This window comes from Protomyctophum parallelum, assembly GCF_964188405.1.
Source record: "Protomyctophum parallelum genome assembly, chromosome: 10".
Lineage (NCBI taxonomy): Eukaryota > Metazoa > Chordata > Actinopteri > Myctophiformes > Myctophidae > Protomyctophum > Protomyctophum parallelum.
This window is the reverse complement of record NC_139704.1, coordinates 40352385-40372263: the sequence shown is the minus strand read 5'-3', so window position 1 is coordinate 40372263 and position 19879 is coordinate 40352385. Positions and strand designations below refer to the sequence as shown.

The following is a 19879-nucleotide window of genomic DNA, read 5'->3' as shown; positions in this document are numbered from 1 at the left end:
CATTTGTCTGTCAACTTGATTCATAATAGTACCTCTTAAAGAGCACCATCATTGTCCATCACTGTATCACACACCGATCGTTGGCTTGACCTGCTTGTGGCTCAACCTCTGAAGTAGTAGGGGCTTTCTTCCCTGCTCGGCAGTGAGACGTTTCTCTGTCCAAAATGTTCTGGAGGATGTCTTTGCCCTCGCTAGGTGGAAGATTGTAGAAAAAGTACTGTGGTGCCATCTGAATAAACCTAGTAGACGAGGGAAGGGAGGGTTGCTTGTGAATACAGAGAGAATCGATGAGAGTGCATATGATATCATCAGCGGAGGACAGAAATATTTGGCGCTTATTTATGTTTGCAAGATTAGCTCTGGATTCACAGACACACAGGCATACATAGATGGGCGAAAGCTAAATCTCCATCCCTGGCCTGTCGGAGATTAAAAATAAATAAAGGAATTTTTTAACATATATTGAGAGGATGAATGCGGCTGACATCAACAATACTTAATAACTCATTACACTGACCCTACTGTAATTGTTTTTATTTTATTTTTTTGTATGCTATTTTTGTGAAAAATTCATAAAGAAACAATCAAAAAATAAATAAATAAAGGAAATTGCATAAACATTTTAAATGAAAGCAACATTGTTTCAGTTGTTGGCTGGTTTGGATTGGCACTCCGTCATAGACATCTGCTCCTGGCACCATTGTGAGTGCAATCGACAGATTAAAAAAGCAATGTGTGTAACCTAAACCTACAGTAAAATGGTGTGACAAATCTAGCAGTGATTTCTCAGACATTAACACCAACACCACTCTCTCTGATCTCCATGCAATCCTTAATCCCCAACAACAGCTATTGTATTCGGGTTTAGCATCTTCGCCAATGGGAAGGGCAATGTGTCTGCTTAACCACGGATTTATACGTTGTCGTAGGACTGTCGTGTACCTACAAGGTCACAACACATCGTGATGCTATGCATTGTGAGCTTACAGATTTGAATCGTTCAAAAAGAGAACATTGTTGATGTTAAATTCAACTATGACCTCTCTGTTTATCGTGTTGTCATTATATATGACATATGGGACTGTGTTAAGGGATTATGACGTTGCGGGATTTTTTGTGTAGTGTTGGTGTTCATTTGATGATTTATGTTGACTTACCAGTATGTGTTTTGGTGTAACCATGACTGTGATATATGTTTATTCTGATCACTCCCTCTCCCTTCTCCCATCGATGCTGAGGTGTTTATTATGTGGCCATGATATGTGCTGTTACCAATACAGAGTAAATTCCTTGAGCAGTCGCTTTCTGCTTTTGTTGACAGTGACAGAAAGCTGAGCGGAACTTATCAGTTACCACCTATCCGCATTCTGTGTGAATGGTCCATAATTGAGTCAATGTTGGCTAAAGATTATTCAGACAGTTGAAACTTGAAATAGTTGTGGATGTTTGAATTTGATTTGTAAATCAAATTATTCCAGGGAATACATTTTATGGGCCTTTTCAAAACAATCTCATATGAAAAGGCATTAAAACACATCTATATCATAAACATAACCTTTTACACAGTATATTCACGGTTATTTAGTATGTTGCTAGTTTCAACTGTCTATTCAACCGGTATGCTTTGAAAAATGGTTGACAGTAATGTCAAGCATACTGTTACTCAGTGGTCTGTCATAGTAAACATGACCACCCTTATGATCCTTTAAAATGCTGATATACTTACTCCTCCGGTGATATGTGGGACACAGTGCGGAGACAATTGTCCTCTGAGAAGGAATATTCGTGGAAGAGCACCCACTCTGGCAAGCCCAGTTTGGGCATTTTGGTGCCGTAGCCTGACAGAGAGTGCATCTGAGCTAGGTGCTTGTGGGTCAGAATCAAGTAGTTCCCAGATCCATCCACATCCCGCGCTACCTGTAAAAGTAACCATACACATGCTGACATGGCTCATAGTAGAAGAAATATATTTAGATATACTTATGACTTAATTTACAGTTATTCTTGCCTTTATTGACAGGGTACATCAATTAGACAGGAAAGGGGGAGAGAGATGGGGAGTGACACGCGGCAAATGCTGTCGGGCTCGGGAGTCGAACCCGCGGCCCAGACAGTTGAGCTAACCGTCCGGGCCTTTACAAGACATTTTAATGGTTTTAACAATTGACGATATAGTGCAGAATGGCTTGGTTGTTTTATGTTTATTTATTTTTTGACATAACATTTATATTTATATTATATTATACGACATACAGTACCATTTTGTACCAGTATGCACCAGATGTGAACATAATACTATAGGTATCACAGAGCCATGTTATCCGACATCACTGTACCTGCATGAAGAAACCTGCCAGCAGGGCTTTCTTAATGTTGCGTGTGTTGGACCGGGAACCGAAGGCGGGCGTAGAGATGGGCAGCTCGATCCTCCGCAGCGTATCGGTGAGCTCGGTGCGGAGGGCGTCGGCCGTCAGCAGGGCAGAGTGGACCAGGTAGTAGTCCTGACACCACTTCTCCACGGTGCAGCCTGGAGAGAGACGAAGGCATTCAATCTACAGCTCAGTGGTCTAGTGGTTAGTGTCCGCCTGCAGACTGGGAGGTCGGGGGTTCGATTCCCTGCCCGGGTCATGAGGAAAAACTATAAATATGGTACCCCCAATGCCTCCATGCTTGGCACTCGACATCAAGGATCGGCTTGGGTTAAGCCCCTGTGACATACTAGCGTCATATCCAAGGCGGGTGTGTATTTTACTGTGTACCTCTATTGTAATTATTAAGACATTATTTTACGAAATCACACTTTATACTGTATCAAGCTGGCAACTCTATCTGATGTGCACAGTATCTGGGTGAACTGTCTCCACTCACATGGCACCTGCTGACTCTGTTTGAAGGCCATGTAGATGTTGATGAGAGTGAAATGGTCGCCTTCAGGGTGCTGGAACTTCATATGGCACTGGGCTGCCTCCAGCCTCCGCTCTGCAGAGGGACTGACGAAGCAACTGGGCGCTGGGGGAGGGACAACGTGAAAGAGTTTGCCTCCGTGTGTATCTGTGGCTAATATTGCAAACTACTAGACCGATCAGTGGCAAATGTCACGGGCACAAGAAATTATTTTTTTCATATTGGGTAGCCCAATTCACCAGCCTGGTGGAGATTTGAGCTCCACCGAACGCCCCATTCAAGTTTGAATAATTATGTTTTCTGATTATTTTATAAATTTGAAACATTTTAGACCATAAAATAATGACCATACAATAATAATAATAATAATAGAGGTCTCTCATAGAGTTCAGCACTTAACTACCTTCAACCTGCCCTATTTTATAGATAATTAATACAATAAATACAAATAGTGAAAATATCCAATCTACAAGCTCACAGTGCTTTGCAATGTGACATGTTGTGAGCTTACAGATCAGCTATTTGTACTATTCGACGTACCACCGGTATATTACCTGTCAGCATGGCAGCGATGATGACCACCTCGCTGACGCAGTCAAACTCACAGGAAGCCAGCAGAGTCTTGGCCATCTGGGGCTCTAGGGGGAGCTCAGACATGATGATGCCCATCTCAGACAGGTTGCCATCATCATCCAGAGCTGCCAGGTAATCCAAGTCCTCCAGAGCCTGCATCAGGCTCTCTGGGTCTGGGCGGGCCATGACAGAAAGAAAAGGCTTGTTGTTTGCCTCACCGTTAAAGACGAAAGGAAACAAATGGTATTTTGAGAGTATTTCATTTCTGTATCGTGGTGTATATATTCTGGTGAAACAGGAGCCGTTTGCATCTCAGCCAGTCACAGCGGAGGCCGGGTTGCAGTTACAGATATGCATACTGGCTGTATGCATATCTTTAACCCAGCTATATGCACACTTACTTTGGGCATATGCGAGTACCATGACCTGAATGGATGTCACGTCGGGACACCAAGTAAAGGAAATACAAACAAGGCTCATGTTTCTGTTACTATGTCTTCTATTCATCAAAGAAGTGTAAGGGTTGTGTCAGAGTGAACAATATCTGGAAGACCTGTCCTGCACATTTTCACATTATTTAAATAGCTTATTTTGTATTTCTCATTTGTTTTAAATGAGAAATACAATATTGTATATATACAGTACATATATAATATTGTATACATACATACACAGTGGGACATACAGTGGGACAAAATATGTAACTTTACAATCCCGTTCGTTCTGTACACTTCATGCGTTTTGAAAATGGCAGCTATAGGAATTACTCTGTGACATTTGCTCTAGAAAAGAATAGTGGGTGTGTGCTGAGCTTCCAATCACTAAAAAGGCAGCCAGAGATTAGTATTTTAAAATCCTCACAACATCTGCCATGCATATCAAATGAAGGGTCTCTGATGGCTAAGCTGAATGATTTTCCATTTAAACAGGCATGTTTTATATGAGAGTAAAAGAGATAAAACAAGAGATTAACAAACAAAAACAATCGCACATGCACACACACACACACACACACACACACACACACACACACACACATGCACACACGCACACGCACGCACGCCAATGAGAGAGAGAGAGAGAGAGAGAGAGAGAGAGCAATTTGGCAAAACATTAATCAAATGATTAGTGTTTTTCTGTTTACTGCTACTGTGCGTGCGTGCGTGTTGTGGGTCAAATCTTTGGGAAAAGATCCCAGCACACAGAAGCAGGTCAGCCCTCAAACAGTGCTGCTTGCAGAACAGAGCCTGTCAGTTCCACTGTGACACGGCTCACCGCCCTCCAATAGAACAGGGCCAGTCTGTAGCTGTCCTACGAGACCCAACTAACTGAACCCTGGCCTGCACCCCAGCTGTTGCATTACACTACAGGATGCATGAAATTCAAGGATTCACGTATATTCACATAATAGTCACATACACTAGTAGGGTTTATAATTAGCATTCATATTAGCCTTCCAGGTATCATACATAGATATTAGAATTTAGGGAATATTTTCAATAACAAATAACAGTGAGTGGACTCTAAAACACAGTTTGAATGATCATAAAGTAATACGTGATCAAATAGCGCTAAGAAAACTCTTACACGGATGTGTTTCATCTGAACCATGAGATGAGAAACAGGTTCTTGGACAGTTTTCTGTCACATTATCTTTCTTACCTGGCCTGTCGATGAAGTCACATCGGCCCAGTCCAGCAATCTCCATACTCTTCAGGAGAAGCACAGTGGCGGTAATGTCAGACTCCAGGATGTATGGCCGTGTTTCGTTGGGAAGCGTTCTGTCTTCTGGGTACAGACAGAAACACTTACCTACAGGAAGGAATACACCCAGGAAAACATGACGACATTAGCAACATTAGAGGTTTGAATCAGCAGACTCACCACTGTGTCAGTTAAGGTACCTGCTGTGCCAACCAGTTGTTTTCGACTCTCGGCTTGGCCTTTGCTGATTGACTGAATGATGGCTGAGTTTGCTCTGATCCTGGGATTGTACACCTGCAACAGCATCACAAAATGTTTGCTGTGATGTGATGTATGAAGTGGTATTTCATAACACATTGCAAATGCCGTCGTATACAGTCTTTCACTACACCAAATAATATCTCTTAAAAAGTGTAAGAAATATTCAAAAACAAGTAGATTTCCTCTTGGTGGATTGACAAGAGAAGCAATGAGATCGATTTACACGTATCTGGTGTCGTGTGCCAAAAAACAAACAAAGAATTATTACAAGCTCACTGTGAGCTTGTATAGCTGCTATTTTTGGGACATGACACCAAGTATTAATCAACCCATACAGATATTGTTCCATGAGACTAGGTCATGAACAAACATTGAAGAGTAATAGAGTCCTGCACACTGCTTTTGTTTGCAACATCCGGGTATTAATGCAACGATTCAGTCACAGACCTTTGTCAGGCACACTGCTGACAACACACACACACACACACACACACACACACATGGTAAAACATTCATCAAATGATTGAACTGAATTACATACATATCTTTTCTGGAGGCCTGCATCAATGACAAAGCGTATTGAGTCAACAGCCCAGAAGAAGTCTTCATTTGGACTGGAGGTGAGGAAAACTCTCATGCTTCTGGCCTTCCCGAGCCCCTCCCCCAAGACTGGAAGACTCCCAGCTCTGCCAGGGTGAACTGGGATGGGCAGGAGCTCTCCAAGATCTGCAGGTAGGCTGGAGCCCTCATGACGAAGGATGTCACAGGCCAGATCTATCTCCTTTCATGATTTAACAGAGAGAGAGAGTGTTAAAGGAGATAAATACCTCTGAAGTGTCACGCACGCATTCTCAGACCGTTGACTAGGGGATGACATTATAAGCAAACAATGGTTCAGAGTCCAGTCTTTAAAGGGATATTTCACTTAAAAGAAAAAAAAAAATATATATATATATATATATATATATATTTGATATTATCAAACACGCCCAATTCTTATATAAACCCATTGTATTATCAAACCACGATAGAATCATTGAAAACACCGCCCTTGGTTTTGGTGAATCATACTGCTCTCCTAATACGTGAGGGGGCTGTGATTTTTTTTATAATGTTTTAATAATGTTTTGGGATTTTGTTTATGGATCTGTATTATTTTCCAAAATAAATAAATAATATTAATGAGGGAAAAAAATTAAGTGAAATATACAGTATACATTTAAACTACTGGAACAAAGACAAGTAGCTCTGAATCTCAACACTAGTTCACCCCGAGATAAAAAGAAACAGGGCCATTTTAGCCTTATTTGAGTCTTTTCCACTAATTCAGCGCTCCTCTTTACCTGTGCTGTGACCAGAAACACCACCACGTCCCCTTCCTCCTGGGATTGGTGAAGCTCCAACACCAGGCTCAGAGTGGAGCAGAAGTAGTCCTTACTGTGAACGCTGTTGTACACCACCTCCCCCGCACACGGCCCCTCCAGCTGGATCTGGGCGCAATTATTTGAGGTAATCGCGAATAACAAAATTATTTTGTCATAATCGTCTTCATGTTGAAAAAAGTTCATATATAACATATAGCGTGCATGAATAGCTGACATACAATCTGGTCTCTGATCTACAAGCTTACAACGTGTCACAAATTGCAATTTCTTTGTATAAAAATAATTAACATGTCAGTAATTTATTTGTATAACATTTCAGATATCAACATAAATGTATTCTTTATTCACAATGTTCCAATATTAAGTCAACTTTAACCCATTTTAGGCGGGAACCCCTTTTGGTGTTAGCATTATGTTGTGCTTTAGCTATTGAAAAATAGCAGATCTACAAGCTCATAGTGCGCCACCAAGTGGCGCGCTACGAGCTTGTAGGTCTGCTATTTTTGAAAAATCGAAGAACGACTGACATAGAAACATAGCTTTTTCAGAAAACCGTCAGGATGTAGAAGACATTTTTAGAATCTGATCTCAGGTCAGAATGGGTAAAGTAAACTTTAAATGTGTATATGTCGACAGCCCTACCGACGAGGCAGAGGCCGCCGAGCCCCCGCAGTGGGACAGCAGTTTGGGGCTGGGACGGGTGGCCGCGAGGAGGACCACGCGGAGCGCTGGCCTCTGCAGGGCGATGTCCTTGAGCAGGCCCAGGAGCACGTCGGTGGCCACGGTCCTCTGGTGGGCCTGGTCCACCACTATCACGCCGTAGCGCTCCAGCAGGGGGTCCGACATCATCTCCCTCAGCAGCATGTCGTCTGTGCAGTACCTGCATGGAGGGGAGGGAGTGGGGTGATTTTCAGAGTGAGGTAAGGGAAATAGCAGAAGGTAATTGTGTGAGAGGGAGGATGACTGATTTAAGCAGTCACACCTGGCCTGAGTCAAACTAGAACTGGACTCAGAGCTGGGTGTTGCTGCACACCTGTTGTGCATGGACTTGATCAAGGCACAACAGGTTAAATCAGTCATCTCCACAAACACTCAGGAGAGAGGCCAGGTGTGACTGCTTAAATCAGTCATCCTCCCTCTCACAAATTGTTTGACAATATGTGGCAAACATGTTGAGGTTCCGAGCAAGTGAACAGCAGCAACTACAGAAGCCTGTCTACGGACACGCAGAAACGGTAAAGGGCCGTTCACTCTGGAACACTACAATTATAATGATAACTATATCACTCACCATTGTATTTTTTTATTTTTTACAGTCGTTGAGAACTCTGTCAAGACTGTCTATCCACGATTTTGAAAACTACTATTTAAACTACTATTTAATATAGTTGTAGTTATAGTGCTCAGTGTGAATGGCCCTTAAGAGAAGCTCACTTTTTAATATTTGTATTCTAGTATTAATATCTGGTCAGTAGTGGCGACTTTGGGTACTGAGAAAAGCGCTATAAAAATCTGATGTATTGTTATTATAGTAGTACATCATTGCGTGTCTCGAGGGGCAAGATTTATTCACTTGTTTTTGAGTGAGCGGTATCTTGTGCAAAGCAAATTAATGAAGCATACCTCAGGGTGCTGAGCCTGTAGTCTTCAGCTTTATCCTGATTAGTGTAAATTACCCTCATACTTAGTGTGGTCACTGGACTCTTTAGGCCTCGCAGCTCGCTAGGTGCCAGTTTTCCTTGCGCCCTCCTCCTCATTGTGCTGTGTGTCTTTTGTTCCACAGCTGACTTATGAGGGGACTAGGGGATGTGGGAGTGTGACATATGGACAGACTGCAGGGCTGCAGGGCAGCTGTGCAGGAGCCCCTGAAAGAGGCCTGCAAGTCTTTTGTTCACCTTTCTCTTTATAAGGGGAAGAAAGCGGGGCGGGCAGGCTCAATTGTATAGTGAGCCTTCAATATCGTGTATTTGAAAGAGTGCAATAGGAGGGAGAGAGATAAATTTAACAATTTGGATGCAGTTGTACAGTGGTTGTAAAGTTTCACATGCAGTTATCACCTTTTTGTTTCTCTCGCTCTCTCTCCATCTCATATATCGTATATAGTATTTTTTCCTCTCAAAATTGAATTTCATTTCATAAAAAAAAAATGTCCATACATTTAAAAATATATACTTTTAAGAAGCATAGAGACAATAGCAGATCTATGAGCTTGTCGATCTGCTATTTTCACCATTTTCCCGGAGAGACATAAGTTATAACGCATTTCTCTTTCTGGTCTCAAGCTACTGGCACAGTATTTCCAGACCTGAGCACTGTGTCGTTACAACAGCATGTTTCCAGGGGGATGCTGTAGCCCACTTCATGGCCAATGTTAACATCCATCTCATCGGCCACTCGCAGGGCAAGGTCCACTGTCTGCTGCCTGTGGCTCTGGGTACACACCACCATGCCATGCTGGTACTGGACAGACAGGCAGAACTCGGCACACCACTGGGGGATCTGCATCAAGAATGTGAAATAAATTAATTCGTTTTATAACACGTTTATCAGACATGCTTATTAACGTATCCATTACCCAAAAGGTTCTGCTGCAGACCTACAGATATTGTGTGCCCTTTGGCCTAATGTACAATGTTATATAATATATATTATTTACTCATACATATTACGTTGAAGAGGCCAGTGATTCTCAAAGTGTGGTCTGGGGAGCCCAATGAGGTCCCCAGCGAAATGTGTTAATTCTACCTGCATCAAAATCAGTTTAAGCACTTCAACTCTACATGAGATTTTTGAAAATAGATGTGCATTTTTTTAATTCGTATTTTAACAACATGCATATGGGGTGCCTGGCACAAAATCCTTTAAAATGTGGGTCCACGGCCAAATACATTTGGGAGTCCTAGGTTACAGGCTTTACATGAAACATGTGGAGAATGATTGGTAGCTATAGGCATAGGTACAACACTCACCTGAGAACTTCTCCCAGTTTTGGCAGAGCCTATGACAGTGACAAACTGTCTGTTGATTAAAGTGTCCATGAACTCACACTTGGCTTTCCAAACCGGCAATTCTTTCCTTTCCTTCAGCAATTTGTAAAACCTTGAGGAATAAGGCAGACCGTCAAATTGATTAAGCTCCAAAACGTCGTCATATTCGGCATCGCCTGCAGCTTCAGTGTCTGAATCAAATTTCTCCTCAAAGAACTCTTCCTCAGACACAGCATTCATGTCCTGTGCCATTGCCAGGATTCTGCTCCAGCCAGGGAACTGATAAACACACCGGGATATTGGGCAAATCCACAGGAACAAACTAAAGGTTGTTCATGCATGCCGCCTTCAGTAGAGTGCTGGGAGGCAACATGGTGATCACTCCCGCAAATAAAGCCAAATGAAAAGCACCCTAAGCGCGGCCAGTCCAGTGCGATCATGTGGCTACTAATCCCTATAGTGTCCAGACAAGTGTGTTTAAACGGATGACACAAGCACTGATGGAATGAGATTATGAGAACACGATAAATGCTGGTTGTAAAAATAATGAATCAAACAACAGAATGCTCGTTTTATATTTTTATACCTGAATTAATATATAAAACAAATTAGGCTATTTTAGTTATGTTTGTGAAACTATGGTTGTTGTTTATTTGATGGTTTGATGTTTTATGTTGCACTGCAAGTGGCTGAAAGGGAACGGTATTTCATATTCTTAATATGTAGGCCTATGTAAAAGTTCATAGGGAAATTGACAAATAGGCTAAAGTGATGAAGTCAGAGAGAGAGAGAGGGGGGGGGGGGGTGGCCGGTGGGGGACAGAGAGCGAGAGAGAGATGTATATATGCTCACACATGCAATTCCCTGACTAGGACACTCGATGGCAGTGTTATTTCACCTATAATGTAGGCCTTTGCTCGATTTACATTTTTGCAAAATAAAAAGACACATGGGTTAAAGTTAAGAACGGAGATTCGCAGCCAATCATTGCTGTTTTTAGTAGTTAAGCCCGTTTCTCAATCTGATGTTTTGTGGGTGAACAGAACTACCCAGGTAGACATAATAGTCACGTTATGTAGCTGAACCTTACAGTCTATGAGCTGAACACAGGCATTATAGGGTTATGTAGCTGAACCTTACAGTCTATGAGCTGAACACAGGCATTATAGGGTTATGTAGCTGAACCTTAGGCTACAGTCTATGAGCTGAACACAGGCATTATAGGGTTGGGGCTCGATCCATACGAATACCTGGCTGGGCCATGGATGACCGGCTCTCCCTCTTGGCTGCTGAATGAGGCCAACTAGGCTTACATGCATGACCTGGCATGGCTGTGAGGTGAGATTATCATTAGCAAGCACTGACAAGGTGTTTATGAAGATTCATTGACACATTTCTACCCATGCTCTAACATATTAATACATTTACCAAAATGATGTCCTCTTATTTTGGCAGAATGATCACAAATGCACATTTGTGATAGTTGGACATGAACTTCTTTAACCACTTCTTCTTAACACAAGCAATTCTAAATTATTTCCACAAGCTGCCACTGCAAGCTTGAAAAACCATGAAATTGTTTGATCGGATGACATTGTTGAATGGTTGTTATTTTCCCTATTTTTCCAGACACATGAGTGACAAATAACCTTTCCACTCTTTGACCTCAAAGTGTGGGTTTAAGTTGTCCTTGGAGACTCTGATCCAAGATTGTGGTTTTCACACTAATGGTTTAGATTGGTGATAGAGGAGACTGGCCTCCAGCGAATCACTCAAGGCAAGGGCAACTTCACCCTGAGTGATATGGTGAGAAAGAAGGGACCGCAGCAGAGGCGTGTTTTCAGTGGCGTCTGCAGTAGCCAGTGCAAGCTGGCAGGTGGCAGTGTTAAACAACTGCAAGGAGCTGACCAGTGCAGTTGCATAATGGACAGTAAGCAATGTACAGTGCATTTGCCTGTGGTTCATTAATAAGTCTAATGTACTGTATATGTCATAACATGACAATAGGCAACAAAGTCTTATGCACACCTGTATGCTCTGAGGCGGGTGCGTAGGCAGGCCTGAAGGTCTTTGACCGAAACTTTGCCTATAAATAAAGTTCGTATTGCAAGTGCAGACGGTGTGCTGGTCTTTGTGCATTTTTCTGATAACATGACAATGAAAAGTCACATTTTTGTTTGCTAGACAGATGAGAGTGCTGTCTACTGTTAAAAGAGGTGTATGTGATGTTTATTCTTTTATATTGTTTAAAGTGATAGCTCTATATTCCGGTAGCGATCATTGATATAGTGTTTGTTCAGTAACAGGAGTCTCTGCGTCTCTCCAGCATTTTAGCGACAGACAATAAACGTGCAATGGTCGGGATACCAATTTGATCCGATCAGGAGAGAGTACCCCGCAAAAACACCCAGCTTCAGATTCTGGTTCCAATTTTCTGTCCTCAGACTTGTTCATCCTGATTGTGTTAAATTAAATAGCTCTAAATTCAGATACCATAGTAATGTTTTTTCTTTCCTTTTTTCCTGTCGGTTTCAGTTATGCATCCTCATGACTGACCGGGTAATTTGTGTTCCGCTTGCATGACAGTGTGGCCCATCCTGAGGCCAGTCCATAGGGCATTGCATGCTCATTAGGAAGATTAATGAGCTTGAATATGTTGTGAGTCGTACTCCATAATGTCTAGACCAATGGAACAAATAAGTGATTCCACACAGCAAAATCCTGAGTGTTACACTGTAGCCGTATTTTATACTTCATCGTACAACAATGTCTTGCAGGCAAGAAATAGCAGAACAACAAGCTCACACCGCGTTTGACACATTGTGAGCTTGTGGACCTGCTATTTTAATTGTTAGTGGGAACTTTAAGGTAGTTAAACACAGACATTTGCAGCGAGATCAGTTCCAAACCCCCTTCTATATCAATATGAAGATAATTAGGAGGCAATTTGTTCAAGAAAGAATGGTATTGCATTGCCACAGTAAAGTACAGTCACATACATACAGTCAGTGGCAAGATGTGATCAAACTACAGTACATTATGAGCAGTGTCACAGCATATTTTGTGGATTATTTTGTTTATGGTCTTGTTTTGGTTTTGTTTATGAATGCCAAACAGTAAGCAATCTGAGAAGAACTTTTATTTGGCTCTGAGATTTCACCATTCAACTTCAAGTCTCACAGTTACTCTACCCCATGAAGTTTAGCCTGAAACGTTATCTCCGGCATAAATGTGATTTGACTCAATAAAATAAAATGCAGTTATTCATTGTCCATTGTACATCTGTTCATTGCAATCCTATCACTGCAACTGTAAAAATCAAACAAAACAAAAACATGATTACCGACACACAATATTTACACTGTACAACAGTACAATGACCTTGAAGTTTGAACACATTTCATTTATGCAAGTCAACATACAGTATTTGTAGGTTCTACACATGGCGTTACAATGAACATAGACAGTACTAACAAATACTTTCCATTGAAGAGCAATAGGTCTACCTGTAAGCTATCTGTAAGTGTTGCGATCACATTCCAAATACCTCAGAGAAAGTAAATACTTGTTGACTACATTATAATAATGTAATGTCATTATTCAACAAATCACTGATGCAAGTTTGTAGTGTGACGTAGTCATTCCACAGTGGTGAGAAGACATCCGCTGCATTTGGATCATTGTCCAAAGTTCGATGCTGACAGCAAAATTCATTAAAACAATACATAAAAAAAGACTCTACAGAGTTTCTTAAAAGACGAAACAACCTTGTTCTCACCATGAAAAAAATCTCTCTCTCGTTACAGAAATGCATCAAGGAAAAGTGCCAAAATCAATGTGCAAAGCCAAATTCCAGTTTCAACCGAACAACCGTTAAGATGGAATGGTAGAATAGTCGCCAAGTCCACATGGAATATTACAAACATAAAAACAACAGAAACAAATAAATATCTCACCAACATGGTCTAGGTGTTAGAATTGGAATGCTTACAGCAATGAAGTCATCAGTCTTCTTGGCTCCACAAAACTCAAGTATCAATGTGCAGACATCATGGGGCTAACGTTGCATTGTTTGGTGTTGCTGTAATTCTCTGGAACACAATCTCCTTCTGTCAGGTCGGTTCCAGTGTGCAGCCTGCGCTGGGAGCTGGGCTACATGTTACAGAGAGATGCCAGCAAATACCCAGAGGTGCATGTCACCGGCTGTCTAAAACGGGCGAAGTCTCCATCTTTCAAGTTTGCACACTTCTCCTCCAACATGCACTTATAAGGGAAATGCAAGAACCTTGACTAGTTGTCAAACTGTTGAATGAGCTCAGATGTAGGACATGATGAAGCCTTCAAGGTTAGTCGGAGAGGCTTTTATGCCAGGCCAAAACCTGTATTTGATTCTATTTTAGATATGAACAGCATGGCTACAAACTATGAATATTACAAAGAAGGACAGCCGTGTGTCCAACCAATTTCACGGTGGAAAATACATTTATATGAATGTATAGTTGTATACTGTGTAATAGTTTGAGTATGCATCCAAATGAACCAGATGCTTTGGGGTGTAATTCATGGTAATCCCATGAAACGTATAATAATGAAAGCTGTAATGACAATTTTCAGTCCCTTAATTCTGCTTAGAGGACTGCAAATGACACAGATGACTTGCTGAATTGTGCTCCATTTCCCTTTCTCATCAACTGGTTCAAAAAACGAACTTTTTTTGTCTTTCAATTATTAAAGCAACTTCACACATTATAAAATCACACATTTCAGTATTTCTTCCCTAGACACAGTAAAAAAAAACCCATTAAAGACAAGAAAACCAAGAATTCCCTAGACAACATCATCATTAACTTTTCAGCTTTCTTTTACTCTTTAAGTTGGGGAAAGTCGATGTTGTTCAAAGGGTCAGTCCGAGACGAGAGTGCCCCTGTGCACAAAGAAATAATAAATATCAAAGTTAAATAGTTTCTTGGTACCTGAGCGAGGATAACATAGCACCTTAACGGAGGCATGGCACCGAGGTGTGATGTTAAGCCTTTCCCTCGAATCTCCAGAGACGCTTCCGGCTCCGTGAAAGGTCTTAAAGAGTCTTGTAGTGCAAATAAAGGAGGTTCTGACTCTCCGTCCATCTTTAGGCGTGCTCTTTCCACTAAATGCTGCAAGATCAGCAGTCCTATTGAGTCTTTGGCGGTCGAAAGGGTAACTTGGGCGCAGGCCTGAAACATAAACACAAGCGAGATGATGGTTTGATGTTTATACAGTAATCTGCCCAAAATACCGCTACGCATCATTAAGGACTCAAAGACCTGGAAGCGATACATAGTCAACAACATCTGTGCGTCTTCTTCACCAGCCACAGAGTATAGCAGGTTCACATTACAAGCTCCATAAACAGTGCACATCAACTTACAGCCATTAAAAAGTTACAGCCTGATGTTTTATGCCTGTTTGTAATTGCGTTCTATTGTGACTCAGCCTGAAATGCCCCTTTTTTACCCAAAAAGCACTAAACCGAACAAATAAAACACACTGATGTAATAACACATCAAAGAGGTGTGATTTGCTCCACATTCATCCACCATGATGTCAAAGGCGGAGGCGGAGGCGGTGGCTCAGGGGTAGAGTGGCTAGATGGTAACCGCAAGTTGCCAGTTCGAACCCGGGCTCCCCTAGAGTTACTGTCGAAGTGTCCTTGAGCAAGACACTGAACCCCTAATTGCTCCTGATGTGCTGGTTGGTGCCTTGCATGGTTTCCGCTGCCATCGGTGTATGAATGTGTGTGTGAATGGGTGAATGCAATGCACAATCTCTGTAATCTTGGATAAAGGCGCTATATAAATGCACCATTTACCATTTAAAGGCGCATTGGTGGACTCAAGTACTAGACTAAAGTATTCAAAAGTACAAATTATCAGAATACATTTTATTTTTATTATCAATGCATTGCTGTATTTATTTTATATAGCTGATCTACTAGCTTGTAGATCGTGCTTGTAGAGTGCCCGGATCCTCTGTTCTTTTTAATACAACATCGTAAAAACAAAATGTACTGAAGTACAGCACTCAAGTAAATGTACTTAAAGGCTGACCTGCTTGGTAGAGGGACGGTTGGGGGCGGCCTGGGCACCGATGGGATGGGGATAGGGCGAGGTCCAACGCCAGGAAGGTGGACTCCGACTTTAGCCGGACTGTTACCCAGCCGAGCGCTCCTTCCCAGTGGGTCAGCAGGCAGAGGCTTCTGGGGCGGCCTGGGCTTCTCAAAGTCCTGAGAAACACAGGACAAGTTCTGTTCAACCGTCAACGTACACAGTCTGCAGTCTTGTATCGAATGAGAATGTTGGAAATCGAATAGAGCCATCATGATGTCCAGTTAAAGATAATGTTCTATATTTCATTCCATTATATTAATAAATACAGTATACATTTCTAATACAGACATCCTTAATTTGCTGGATTTATACATAAAATAATTTGTTTTGACAGTTAAGTTCAACGTGAAAAAACAAACAAAAAAAAGACGTCAGACCAGGAACGCAGTAGAGCTGAAGCAATTAACATATTTAAAAAATAAATCAGGCACGCTTCATTTGGCTCAAACCTGCTTCTGACAGCAAGCCTGCTTTAAAAACACCCAGATGCAACGTGTGACGTGTCTATGGCAACGCAAAGTTGGACAAAATATAAATAAACATGATACAGAATATTTTAATGATATCGTGGTATTGTTATAGTCACTGGTAAGTAGCCATGGTATAAGTAGGATAATCACAATCAAAGGACGATGCACTCTGCAGAGGAAAATCTGCCCTCCACACAGAACGCATTGTTTTTCAATAACCACACGATTGGCAGTTGATGATCCTTTACTGGACACAACTGGACTTGGTCTGATTGTCACTGCTCTCTAAACCACTCTAATCAGACAGCTTTATATTAAAATTCACACACCCTCCAGAATGTCTCAGCTCAACAGGTTTGCGTCATTAAGAGTCGAAGAAACTGGAACTTTTCACCAATCGGGGCCTTGTGTTGTTTCGCATGCGAGAACTAATCTGCATCTAAAGCATTTCTTCAGAAGAACATCATTAAAATAATGAACGATTAGGGACTTTGCAACAAACAAACTAAATGCAAATGAGCCATCCTCCTGAAAATGAAAAGGCAGCTCACGTCTCTCACTAGAGGGCAGTGTGTTATAAGTATGATTCCCAGTCGTCTTCACCACCTGTGTGCCAGCGTTGAGGAGAGTCTGAGTGAGGTGCCATCATGTGTTACTAATCTACAGTGACGAGGGGGAGGGAATGACAAACATCTGTTACCAGCAGCACAGCTGCTCACACACACACACACACACACACACACGCGCGATATGATACGGACTAAATCTAATAAAAGTTTTGACCAAATACCTTGTAATCAATATTGCAAAGTAATATCACACACACCACACACACACACACACGAGAGAGAGAGAGAGAGAGAGAGAGAGAGAGAGAGAGAGAGAGAAATGGGATAAACCTCGAGCAAATGATGTTGACAGAGAAAAGTTCCACACATCACGCATGCATAACAGTGAGAGATCGTAGTACGTTGGACCCGGGGACATTATCTGTGACCACGGCTGAGAGAAGTGACTGACTGAGGTGCATCAATACAACCACGCGCTGTCACACATCCAACTGTGTTGTAGGGATCTTCATGGCAGCACATTTCAACGGTGGTTTCCACTTGAGTAACCAAATAACTTCACTCACGGGGAGGGATCACATGATCCATGGACGCACTCACTCACGCACGCAACACTGTTGCCATGTCCGCTTATTATAAGTAGCTTTTGGCTTGTTTTTCTGTAAAGTTGCTTAATATTGGTAGTTGCGTATAAGGCTTGACACACACACACACACACACACACACACACACCTCTAAATTTACAGAGGGCGGATTAACGGATACAAAATGTGACATACAGCTGTAGATTGGAAAGCTGTGAGCAGTTGGAGGCATTGCAGTAGCGTCTGAGACTACAACTAAAGCCTTGCCCTCTGACAAAATGTTTCTAGTGGTGTCCCACACACACCAAAAGAGATAGAGATTCCTGTCAAGATTTAATCACACAGAACGAGATGTACCTTACAGCGAGAACGATTTTTTTACCCACTCAAACCCTATACTTCATTATCTGGTATCTTCCAGGGCTCTGTACTTGGCCCTCTGCTATTTCCCTACGTCTCTTTGTCAAATACTTTCACACTGAACATTCTAAATAGGTCCAAATGTATTTCCTGTGCATTAAATCAGTAGTTGACAGGAAATAAAGTTCAACCCAAGCTGTTCCCTAGCAACGCAATTCCAATGACAAGGTCTATAGAGGCAAAACTAATAAGAAAGAGAGAAAAAAGCTACAAATGTTCATTAAAAACCTTGACATCCGCCGGAATAAAGAACCTCTGCAACAAGGCTGCATTTAGTTGTGCACAATGTGCAATGAATGCAGGCGCATAGCATAGCGTGGATCAAATGATTGACTGGGCAAATTAAATTAGCATCGTGGCGGCGGGGGGGGGACACTGTTCGTTCAACTCGGTACAGAAATAACTAAGTGGGAGTTTCAATAAAAAACAAGAAAAAAACCCAGCTGAAAATGAACAATTCTCGACAGAGATGCTTTAGCTACACATTATACGGTATGTAATATTCATAGGCTAAAGGTGCATTGCAGTAGCGTCTGAGACTCCAACTAATCAAAAAGCCTTTCCTTCTAGTCTAGTGGTGTCCCCCACCCACACACACACCAAAAGAGATAGAGATTCCTGTCAAGATTTATGTAGCGCATCTCCGGCCGATAGGTGTGACTGTGAACGATTTTGCCGACGTGCTAATGAGGGACCATTTAAAACAAGCATGCTGTAAAAAAGCATGCTGTAATTTGCTACTAAACAGACATTTGCGTGCACAAGGGCTGCCAAAGTAGGCTATCTTTTGTTGTTTTTCTTGTTTTTTCGCCCCCTCTCTTCAAAGTTAGACTGGGCCAGCTCTAAGCTGACTTAGTTTCTGTGAATGTACTTCTAAGAGTAAGACCATTAAAATACTAAATAAAAGATGGCATTCACAATGTAGAGCAGTCTGCAGCTTAGTTCTAGTTCTCTTTTCAACAGTGACCTCTAAAGAGTTGGGAACTGAAGCATGTATACAGTCCTGCATCATCAACTCCTACAGTCTTTCTATGAGTGAACTACAAGGGGTCCTGAAAGGACAACCCGTCTACTCGGGTGCAGTGTAACAACCCACTCAAAACATTTCACAATGCATGAAGTTACAGTAAAGCCATTAGGCCTGGTAAGTTAATTCTATTCAAACATTGTGTTTCTCGTCTTATTACAGGTACAAGGAAGAGCTACCAGGAGGATGGCCTGTATGTCTTGTACCTTATAGTTAAATAAAACCTTCTTGATGGAAGAGACTGAACTCCACAACAGAATGGCAGCAAGCAGGTCGTGTCAGCGCCAGCGGTAAACATGTAATCCTTTGAAAATCTACCCCATTTGTTTTAGCTGGCTAAGAATCAAAACAGAATCTCTATCTAGTGTTGGGTGGAACGCATCATTAGCCCCTCTGCCTATTATATGGCACCTTCTGTTTGATTAAAGACAAACGAGCGAGTAGTCTTTCTTTAGGCACAGGTGCGTTTCATTGTCTTGGCAAGCAACGTACGTAGCAGTCTGTTTTAATGTGAACACTACGCTCTCACTAAAAGTGTATGTTTGTGTTTGGTGCACGCCACGATCACTGCTACCAAGGGCAATGCACTGAAATGACTTATATGGACACCAACAAAACATCCATCATGGGATATGAGAGCCATCTGTTGCCTGTACGCGATGGTTAGTCATTACCTCGGTGGCAGGCAGGGCAGAATTGGAAGTGTGTACCTTCCTGCATCTCTTTATGCCCTGGCCGAACATCTGGTATAAAGCCACCCATCTGTTAACCGCTTTCAACCTGGCATCTCAATTTTGGGCATGTTGTCAAAACAAATTGCATAAACTGCAGACCTACAAGCTCACAACA

General features: G+C 41.9%; 2 protein-coding genes across 2 annotated transcripts in view; both read right to left on the bottom strand.

The window, feature by feature from the left end:
- Positions 1 to 58: 58 nt before the first annotated feature.
- On the bottom strand, positions 59 to 10066 carry LOC310865829 (putative pre-mRNA-splicing factor ATP-dependent RNA helicase DHX32; the record flags this gene model as incomplete). The annotated part of the gene is made up of 12 exons (XM_083775039.1): positions 59 to 239; positions 1727 to 1917; positions 2337 to 2527; positions 2869 to 3009; positions 3459 to 3650; positions 5140 to 5289; positions 5382 to 5475; positions 5984 to 6223; positions 6786 to 6926; positions 7470 to 7707; positions 9133 to 9326; positions 9797 to 10066. 12 exons carry the CDS (start codon positions 10064 to 10066, stop codon positions 59 to 61), a joined length of 2223 nt encoding a protein of 740 aa, XP_083631165.1.
- A 2872-nt stretch (positions 10067 to 12938) lies between these two features.
- adam12b (ADAM metallopeptidase domain 12b) overlaps positions 12939 to 19879 on the bottom strand; it is a 127806-nt gene continuing 120865 nt past the window's right edge. Inside the window, exons 22-23 of the mRNA XM_083775238.1 lie at positions 15901 to 16076; positions 12939 to 15027 (exon numbers count right to left, since the gene is read on the bottom strand). Of these exons, the coding sequence (XP_083631364.1) occupies positions 14985 to 15027; positions 15901 to 16076 (219 nt within the window). The 3' untranslated portion in view covers positions 12939 to 14984. The remainder of the gene's footprint in view (positions 15028 to 15900; positions 16077 to 19879) is intronic.